Source organism: Sapajus apella, unplaced genomic scaffold (assembly GCF_009761245.1).
Source record: "Sapajus apella isolate SASKATOON/1434 unplaced genomic scaffold, GSC_monkey_1.0 scaffold230, whole genome shotgun sequence".
Lineage (NCBI taxonomy): Eukaryota > Metazoa > Chordata > Mammalia > Primates > Cebidae > Sapajus > Sapajus apella.
In genome coordinates this window covers 127,628-137,752 of record NW_022437170.1, presented here as the reverse complement: position 1 = coordinate 137,752, position 10,125 = coordinate 127,628, and the positions used below count along the sequence as shown (strand labels likewise).

The following is a 10,125-nucleotide window of genomic DNA, read 5'->3' as shown; positions in this document are numbered from 1 at the left end:
AGGGGCGGGGCTCACGCCTGTAATGGCAACACTTTGGGAGGCTGAGGCGGGCGGAAAACAAGGTCAGGAGTTAGAGACCAGCATGGCCAATAAGGTGAAACCCCAAGTAGCCGGGCGCGGTGGCTCAAGCCTGTAATCCCAGCACTTTGGGAGGCCGAGGCGGGTGGATCATGAGGTCAAGAGATCGAGACCATCCTGGTCAACATGGTGAAACCCCGTCTCTACTAAAAATACAAAAAATTAGCCTGGGCATGGTGGCGCGTGCCTGTAGTCCCAGCTACTCAGGAGGCTGAGGCAGGGGAATTGCCTGAACCCAGGAGGCGGAGGTTGCGGTGAGCCGAGATCGCGCCATTGCACTCCAGCCTGGGTAACAAGAGCGAAACTCTGTCTCAAAAAAAAAAAAATATATAAAAGTAAGCTGGGTGTGGGCCAATAAGGTGAAACCCCATCTCTGTTAAAAATATGAAAGTAAGCTGGGTGTGGTGGCACGTGCCTGTAGTCTCAACTACTCGGGAGGCAGAGGTTGCAGTGAACCGAGATTGCACCACAGCATTCCAGCCTGGCGACAGAGCAAGACTCCGTCTCAAAAAAAAGCTTGTTTCTTTTACATGACAAAAGATAGGTCAGGAATATTGGAATCAAAATTTTAAAATTTTGATTTTAAATGTTAAAATTCAAGTTTGTTACACAGGGTGTAGCAGATAAGATCTAGATACCAGACAGAAACAACACATTCTGTTCTAAAAAGCAGCCTTTTAAAAAGGCATCTTGGTTCTCAAAAGAAATCAGATTATGGATATTCATAGTGATGATATGTTTTCTCTAAAATCTTACCATGTTGTCTGTATATTGTAAATTCAAATAGAAAGTAAAAGTTTCTTGCCCTAATTTTGTATGTAGACTGTTGCTCTGATTTCCCACAGCTTAGGCTGCCTGTGACTTTCTCCGTTTGTTTGTGGGAGGTGATTCTGGTCCCAGCAAAGGCATTCTCGTGTGTCCCAGGGGGTTTATGTCCCTTACGAAACATTTAAAGAAATGAATTACTTCTAAATCACGCAGTAATAATTCTAAGCTTTCAGAAGGATCCCTCTCACCTGTGCCCACCCGGGCACACTGCACTATCTTGGTGACGTGGCGTGTCAGCCTGGGCGCCCTCACATTTACTTGCTGTTTTTCAGCCCCTTTCTTGACTAGCTCAGTTGTGAAAGACTTTCTGGCGTAAGTTAAAGGAGCACAGATGTTATCGTGGCTCTCGGCAGTGGGAACCTTTGTGGCGTTTACAGTTGGTATGATGGCTTTGGTTTGAAAGCGTGATGCCCAGCACCCTGCTTGAGTGGGTCAGGTGGTGGCAGCTGTGAGGGAGATGCCTGGTGAGTCTGCTGCTCGTTTCTAGGGTAAAAGCAACTATGGAGCCTCGTGCCAGCCGTGAGAGTGTCAGCAGTGCATGGCAGGGACCACAGCCAGGTCCTCCTGAGTCATCTGGATGTTTCCAGAAGCCGGCAGCACTTTCTCAGGGAAGAGCTGGGGCAGAACCCTGGCTGAGGCCAGGCTGTGTGCGCGTGCAGGGCGCAGGTGTCTGCTGGGCGTGGTTGGAAACCCTGTGCCCACTCTGATGGCCCCGCCAGTGCTCTCTTCTCAGCTGTCTTGAGAAACGGTTGTGGAAGAATGTCAGCAGGACAGTCCCTGGCAGCTGGCTGCCATCTGGTGGCACGCCGTTCCCGCCGGTCTCAATCAGGCTTCTGGTGTGCGGTTTTCACTTTGGCCAGACTGAGGGTATTGTTACCAACTGGAGAAGTCTTCAGTCATCTGTCCCAGACTAGGGGACAGTTTCCATCATTGGCATCCCTGGGCCCTGTGACTGGCCCAGTCCAGATGCCCTCAGCCCTCCCGTCCTGCAGGCATTCACAACACACAACACGCACACTCACATGCTGAGATCCCTGGGGGCTGCCCTGACATCCGTCAGCTCCCCACTCCCTGGTCTCCCCAACTGTGCCTGCTCCGAGTCCAGCATTCAGAAATTAGACCCCACCAGCTACTGGCCAAGCCAGAAGCCATCCTCACTTTGCTGAATCTACGTCTGTCCCAAATGCAAAAGACTGAAAAGGCCGTTGACGGAAGGACCACATGGAACAGCAGGTATTTGAGAATGGAAAAGCCTGCAGGTGCAGTGGCTCATATGCTTGGGAGGCTGAGGCGGGCAGATCACTTGAGGCCAGGAGCTTGAGACTGGCCTGGCCAACATAGTGAAACCCCATCTCTACTAAAAATACAAAAATTAGCCAGGTGCAGTGATGCACACCTGTAGAACAAGCTGTTTGGGAGGCCGAGGCATGAGGATCGCTTTAGCCTCGAAAGCGGAGGTTGTAGTGACCCGAGATTGTGGCACTGCACTCCCACCTGGGTGACGGAGCTAGACTATGTCTCAAAAAAAAACAAGCGTGCTCGGAATTTGCACTAGAAAAAGAAACTGAAAATTATTTAAAGTTTCATATTCAAGAAACTTAGGTAATCGTCTGTGGCCATGCTACCCTGAACGCTCCCAATCTCTCTGATTTTGGCAGATAAGCAGCAGGGTAGGGCCTGGTTAGGGCATGGATTGGAGGCTGCCTGGGAATACCAAGGGCTGTAGACTTCAAAAAAGGTTATCATTGCTATGTGCTCTTAAAAAATAAACATTGATTAATCCTTGATGAGCTTAACTTTTCAAAATCTGAAAGCCCATTTCACATCCTTGACTTCAAATCTGACTTAAGCAGCATAATCAGGTTTTTTTCCTTCTGGGTTTTTTCTGCAGACGCATTTCAAGACTTCTGGGTCGCTGGTTTCTTGTAATCCATTGACAACTGCTCATGTTCTCCCTCCCATCCCCTCTTTGACCAGGTAGTCCGTCCAGATCTTCATGTGAGTCAGAATCACACCTGTGACGTGAGCGATGGGAGTGGCCGCGGGGTGGGTGGGGGATGGCGGCCAGCTGTGTGTGGTCTTTTCCACATAGTGAGCTTTGCTGCCCTGCAAACCTGCTGGCCCAGCCATCTCCAAGCTTTCCAGCTTCACAGAGGAGCCGGGGCCCTAAGCAAAACGAAGGCTCAGCCCTGCAGCGCAGCCCCATCCCTGCCGGCCCAGCGCTGGGGCTGTGGTGTGCGGGCACCGTGTGTGCAGCCAGTCCCGTCCTCATGAGCCTCGCTCCCATCTGAGGTCAAACGTGAGTGTGCCTGGAATTTGTTTGAAGTTGGCGCGGCCCTGGCTTATCAAGACTGTTTCTAGGCAGCTGTGTACGTTTGCTGTGGCTGTCCTCTCCACAGCCACTGGACAGGGATTCGGAGAGGGCCCAGGCCACTGGCGGAAGTCCTGTGAGCAGGCAGTTGGTGCGACGCAGGCAGAGGCGTCAGCCATGGGGAGGCAGGACGCCGTGCAAAGGGTTCATTTGTCACACTGCATGTTTCTGGGTTTTTTTGAGATGGAGTCTCGCTCTGTCACCCAGGCTGGAGTGCAGTGGCGAGATCTCACTGCAACCTCCGCCTCTCGGGTTCAAGCAGTTCTCCTGCCTCAGTCTCCCGAGTAGCTGGGATTACAGGCCCCCACCACCATGCCCGGCTAGTTTCTGTATTTTTAGTAGAGACAGGGTTTCACCATGTTGGTCAGGCTGGTTTCAAACTCCTGACCTTGTGATCTGCCTGCCTTGGTCTCCTGTAGTGCTGGGATTATAGGATTGAGCCACCGCACCCGGCCAGTTTCCCATTTTTAACGCAGCTGAAACTAGTCCTTTTAAAAAAACAGTAAAATTTTATTATGTAATCATTTCCAAAGTGGACAGAGAAATAGATCAAATATCCCAATTATATCGATTACAGAAAATACAAGCACTTTATAGAAATTGTACAGCTTTTCCTGAATTAACAGAATACCTGGGATACACACGTTTAAATATTTTAATCCTTAAGCTAAGACTGAGCTGTCAATTTGGAATATTTTATTGAATAAGGATAACCCCCTGCTGGGCTGTCTCAAGCGTGTCACCTCAACCTTGAGAGCAGCATGAAGGTCAAAGGCCAGGCCTGTCCAAAGTCACTTGTGTAGCTGGCTAGTCCTTCAGCCCCGAAATGCCTAATCAAGTTGGTGGAGTCAGATCCAACATCACCAGGAATCTGTAAATTTGGAGAAACTTTTTCCTGTCTCCCTTGGCTGCCCAGGCTGGAGTGCAGTGACACAATCACAGCTCACTGCAGCCTCCAACTCCCGGGCGCAGACACCTCAGCCTCCCATCACTGGGACTAAGAGGCCCACCACCACGCCCAGCTCACTTTTGTACTGTTAGTAGAGTGGGGTCTCGCTGTTGTCTTGTCCAGGCTGGTCTTGAACTCCTGGGCTCAAGTGATCCTGACACCTTGGCCTCCCAAGCAGCTGGGAATACAGGTGTGCACCATGTGCCCAGCCAGAAAAGCTTTAATTGACAAACATTTAAGTGACAGGAAGGTTTTAAGAAATTAAGAGGATGTATGAAGTGCAGTGAGTTGTGAACAGAACCTCAGTGCCCTCATCCGTGTGCCTCAGTTGCCTGTGCCTGTCCAGCTTTGCCAGCGGAGCATGGACCCTCAGCAAGGGTGGGCTGTGGCTGCCAACATGGTGGTCTGGGCCAGGCCTCTTCAAGTCCCCTGAACAGGCCTGACTTCTGTACGAGAGGCTCTCACCTTAAACCCCATGCCATGCTGGCGGGTCACAGCCAGGTATCAAACCTTGCAGAGAAGTGAGGCTGTCTGATCAGAACTCTCCCCTTTCCAGCCTGGCCAGAAGTCGGTCTCCAGGTGCAGCATCGTGGGTTTCTACTTTCTGCCGGCCTCCTCAGGAACAAGACGTGACTGCGGTGCAGCCTGTGCAGGGAGGGCAGAGGGAAGGAGAGGCCGGGGCCTGGCGGGCGCCCTCAGGACCGGGTGATCTTGTCAGGGGGCATGAACCCTGTGTCCCCGAGGGTCCTGAGTGCAACTCGGCCGTTGGGTCGGATGACTAGGTGGGTGATGCTGCCGTTGTTGAGGGAGAGCCGGAGCCAGCCTTCGGGAGGGAACTGCAGCGCTCTGAGGAGGAGAGAAAGCACACTAGAGCCAGGGGCTCTGTCCTGCCGTCAGCCGGGTCAGGGCGGGGAGCTCTGTCCTGCTGTCAGCCGGGTCGGGGCGGGGGGCTCTGTCCTGCTGTCAGCCGGGTCGGGGCGGGGGGCTCTGTCCTATGGACGGGGGACAAGCCCCTCGGTAAGAAGTCTCAGGGCAGCCTCAGGGCTGGGGTACGCATTAGCTTCTTGGGGAAGAGCTGGGTGGGATCCACGTCAGTCGAGCTGTCACACTTAGGGACCTGCCCTCTTTAGGATAAGGGCCCAACCCCAACTCAAGATCGCACAAATCAGAAAAATGCTGACTTCTTACAAATAAACAATTTAATTTCTGCTTTTTTCCATATAAAAAAAGCAGGGGAGGCCGGGCGCGGTGGCTCAAGCCTGTAATCCCAGCACTGTGGGAGGCCGAGGCGGGTGGATCACGAGGTCAAGAGATCGAGACCATCCTGGTCAACATGGTGAAACCCCGTCTCTACTAAAACTACAAAAAATTAGCTGGGCATGGTGGCGCGTGCCTGTAATCCCAGCGACTCAGGAGGCTGAGGCAGGAGAATTGCCTGAACCCGGGAGGCGGAGGTTGCGGTGAGCCGAGATCGCGCCATTGCACTCCAGCCTGGGTAACAAGGGCGAAACTCTGTCTCAAAAAAAAAAAAAAAAAAAAAAAAGCAGGGGGCAGCCAATTAGTGCAGCAGGTCCCTTTCTGGGAAAGCGAAGGACAGTAATGTGAACAACAGCCCGTGGCATCTTCACGCACGTCTTAGGCACGGTCCGCATTTCTCGAAACGCTCCGTGCTGGCATCACCGCCTCCAGCTGCCCACCACCCTCTGCCTCAGTGGACAGCAAGGCCACCCTCACACTGCTGCCCTGTGGCGCTGGTGGCCGTGGGCGGACAGCACACTGACCCCGTGTCCAAGTGCACCTGCCCGGCCCTCGTGTTGTATCCACACAGGTCAGCTCTGCCCCCCTGCCCTGGCTATTTCTGTGCATTTTCAGCACCTGTCACCTCGGGGTGATGGTGTCATGGGACACACAGGGTGGTGTTAGTAGCACAGAAACCACCCATGTGTCTCCTTCACACGCACGCACACACGAGGCAGTGGACGACCCACAGCAAACAGATGCTCACTTAGCACAGCAGCCCGAGACCACATCACCTGGGGCTCCAAGCCCCACAGAAAAGCGCGCTCAATCCAACTCCCAAGCTCCTTGAGTTCCCGGGTGCTCCTGCCTGCCAGCCCCAGCCCTGGTGAAAGGCCAAGTGGACAGGCGGGCAGAAACCAGGGCCCGTCCTCAAGCGGCATCACTGACCGGTGCCATCGTACCGCCAACCGCAGGACCCGCCACACCCGAGGGGCCTCACTGTGGAGCCCACACACATGTTCCTGATGGATCTGGAGAGAGGCACATTGACTACAAATTTGTCAACCCTTCTGACTGCTTCAAGTGCATAACCATAGAGCTGGCCCTGTCCCCGGAGGGGCCTATAATGTGGCTGCAGCCCTGGAGCTCCTTAAAGAAGTGGCTGATTGCAGGGCTGTGGCCAGGGACACGCAGCCTGCTCCCAGATCACTTCTGTGGTGCCCAAGAGAGGGGAGCTGGAGGAGTGGACGTCCCATGCTATCACCCAGCACATGGGTGGGAGCAGCCACAGATGAGCAAGTGAACGAGACGGGATCCCCAGCGGACAAGCACCAGCAACAGGCTGCGGGGGATCCAGCCGGAGGCAGAGGCGGCTGAGTGTGAGGGCAACGGGATGTCTCCCGAGATGTTCGATCACAGCCAGGTAAACAACCAGGGCCGTGTGATGCCCAGTGCACACCCTACCCCTACCGGGGCACCACAGGGCAGATGCACGCCGGCACCCTCCGCGTCTGCACTACCCTTGCCCAAACACATACTCATGAGAAACTCCAAATAACAGGCCTCCTACTGTGTGAGTGACTTGGACTCGCTGGTGCAGAAGCCTGTGGGCTGGAAGGGCCTCACTAGGGTGGCATCGGCAGCGGAGGGGTGGGGGGAGGCTCGCTCGGCTTCTCCGTCCTTGGTCCTGCTTTCCTAGAAGTCTGAAATCACTTGAGGCCACACCCAGCCCAGCCGGCAGCTGCCCACCTGCACACGATGTAGCGGATGACGTTGGCGTGACAGATGAAGATCTCGTAACTGTCCTCCTCCTGCCTGGCATCTGCCCGGTGGATGTAGTTCCGGAAGGCGGCCTCGATCCGGGCTCCGTCTTCGTAATACTGCTGGGGGCAGAGTGGAGGACCGTCAGTGTGGGATACAGGGCAAGGCGGGGATCAGGACAGAGCCCATCACTGCCCGGGAAGCGTGGGACAGCCCGGCCCGTGGTGGACGCTGAGCCCAGCAGAGCCGCGAAGCCAGGGGAGGCGGGGAGGTTTTTACCACAGCTTCTGGCTTCCAGTGCGACACAGGCGGGTCCGGCTCGATGGGGGCGCCTTCTCGCAGCAGGTCTGTGCTGACTTTGCAGACCCCTGGGGAGAAGCACGGGGGCCCTGAGTGCAGCCGTCACCACGCCCGGCCCCGCCAGAGGAGCTGCTGTGACCGCCCCGCAGCCAGCAGCTCAGGCCACAGCCTGCTGCGAGCTGCCCTCACTGCAGGCACAGAGGCCCCGCGTTGGAGCTCACCTGGCAGGTGCCGGCTGATGATGTCGGTGGTCTCTACAGCGCGGGTCATAGAAGAATGGACGATTTTATTAAACTTCAACCCCAGGCTTGCGAGGCGGAGCCCAGTGAGTTCAGCCTGCTCCCGACCTGGAGGGCAAAACACGCCTGAGAGGGACGCACACCTGCACACCCTCCTCCCTCCACAAACAGGGCGCCCAAATCAGGCGACCGGCCAATGGAGGGCTCCTGCCCTCCTGGGGCTTGGGCCTGAAGGGCCGGCACTCAGGACAAGCAACAAGATCGTCCAGTTGTCTTCACCCCCGTACAGGAAAAAAAAATGCATCTGATTCCATCAGCAGCAGCAGCAAGCAAACCAGACGGCAGCCCAAAGCCTGAGCCTCAGTGGCCCACCAGCCACGCAACGTTCAGAGGCCAGCACAGCGGGACCTGAGCACCCGTGCTGGCACGTAGGTGGTCCAACGCCAGTGCTGACGCCTTTTCTCTTGTGAACTTTGGCACCCAGGTGAAAACGCCCTCAGGAAGGCAGCTGCGTCCCCTTCACTTCCCATTTCCACAAGCAGCCAGGACAGCTCTTGGGGCTGGGGGAGGCGCCTGCTGGAGGACAGGCCTGTAAATGTGTACCGTTTTAATTTTTAATATGTGCCTGATGGACACTATCCCATTCAGAACTTGAAAACTCCACCTCAGCCCAGCGTGCGTTTCCTTTCCTAGGCATTTATCCTACAGCTCCGCTGGCACACGGACACAGGACAAAGGCGGAAGGACCTCCTGGCGCCGTCTGCCAGGATCTGCCATGGGGACAGGCGGGATCCCTTCGCTGAGTCGCCCACTCTGCAGGGTGTTAAGAGGCAGGTGCCAGACAGCAGGCCGGTGAGTGCAGAAGAGACGGTCTTTGGTAGCAGATCCAGGTGGGCAGCAGATGGCACAAGCCATGCTACTTCCAGTGCCTCATGCAGGCACAAGGCTCCTGCTGGGATTTGCACTCATCTAATTTGGTCTCATGCAGACAAGATCTAACATTTGCTAAAAGGTAAGGACATTTTTTTTTTGAGACGGGGTCTCGCTCTGTCGCCCAGGCTGGAGTGCAGTGGCGTGATCTTGGCTCACTGCAACCTCCCCCTCCTGGGTTCAAGCGATTCTCCTGCCTCCCGAGTAGCTGGGACTACAAGTGTGAGCCATCACACCTGGCTAACTTTTGTACTTTTAGTAGAGATGAGATTTCACCATGTTGGCCAGGCTGGTCTCAAACTCCTGACCTCAGGCGATCTGCCTGCCTCGGCCTCCCAAAGTAATGTGATTTCAGGTGTGAACCCCCACACCCGGCCAAAGGAAGGACATTTTTAAAAGCTTGTCTATGTCCAAGTGCAGCTGACAGTTACTGGTAATGACAATGTTTGATTCAGGGGTGATGGTCTCAGACATAGGATCCAGGAAGCCCCATGCCCCAAGCAGTTTCAAAAAAGCCAACTGAGGGTCTCTGGAGACCTGCGCCCAGTCACGTAACCGAGAGGGTCCGCGGAGGATCTGACCCCCCCGACATAACTAAGGGGGATCCGTGGAGGATCTGACCCCCCGCCACATAACCAAGGGGGGGTTAGTGGAGGATCCGAACCCCCCACATAACCAAGGGGGCTGTAGATGATCTGACCCCCTCCACATACCTAGTGGGGTCAGAGTGCGGTCCTTCTCCTGGGAGCCATCCACATGGTACTGGGAGTGCCTGATGAGGAAGATGTGCCGGGTGGCCTTCGCTTTGTAGTGGTCCAGCTTGGACGCCAGCTCTTCTTCCCCAGATTCCACGTTCCTCTTCCGCAGGTTGATCAGAGACAGTGGTTCTCGCCTAATGTTGAAATGCAAGATTCATCCTTATGACCTCTGTTCCCAAATCACTTGAGTTTTTCTGACAAGATGTTATTTCCAAATTGTCAGACTACTTGGGAAGAGCCTGGAGAGAAGACAAGGCTCTGGCACAGCCCCGGGAAGGCGTCTCAAGGACACCACCACTCTCTCCACAAAGCTAGTTCCGCCTGTTCTGAGTGAAGCGCTGAAGAGCAAATCACACAAGCCCTGTGCACCTTCTTTCATAAAGGGAGGGAGACCGTGAACAGCAGGAGGAGACAGGCCACCCAGAACGCGACCACGGGTATAGAGAACGCCAGGCCAGGAAAGAGGACAGAGGCCACGGGAGGGCAGTATCCACGCAGAACGCGACCCCAGGTACAGAGAAAGGTACAGAGAACGCCAGGCCAGGAAAGATGACAGAGGCCACGGGCGGGCAGTGTCCACGCAGAACACGACCCCAGGTACAGAGAACGCCAGGCCAGGAAAGACGACAGAGGCCACGGGCGGGCAGTGTCCACGCAGAAGGCGACCCCGGG

General features: G+C 55.2%; 1 protein-coding gene across 1 annotated transcript in view; it reads right to left on the bottom strand.

Annotated features, from left to right (window-relative positions):
* Positions 1–4,428: 4,428 nt before the first annotated feature.
* PGAM5 (PGAM family member 5, mitochondrial serine/threonine protein phosphatase) overlaps positions 4,429–10,125 on the bottom strand; it is a 16,455-nt gene continuing 10,758 nt past the window's right edge. The window contains 5 exon segments of the mRNA XM_032271381.1: positions 4,429–5,072; positions 7,215–7,348; positions 7,506–7,594; positions 7,748–7,873; positions 9,409–9,587. Of these exon segments, the coding sequence (XP_032127272.1) occupies positions 4,922–5,072; positions 7,215–7,348; positions 7,506–7,594; positions 7,748–7,873; positions 9,409–9,587 (679 nt within the window). The 3' untranslated portion in view covers positions 4,429–4,921.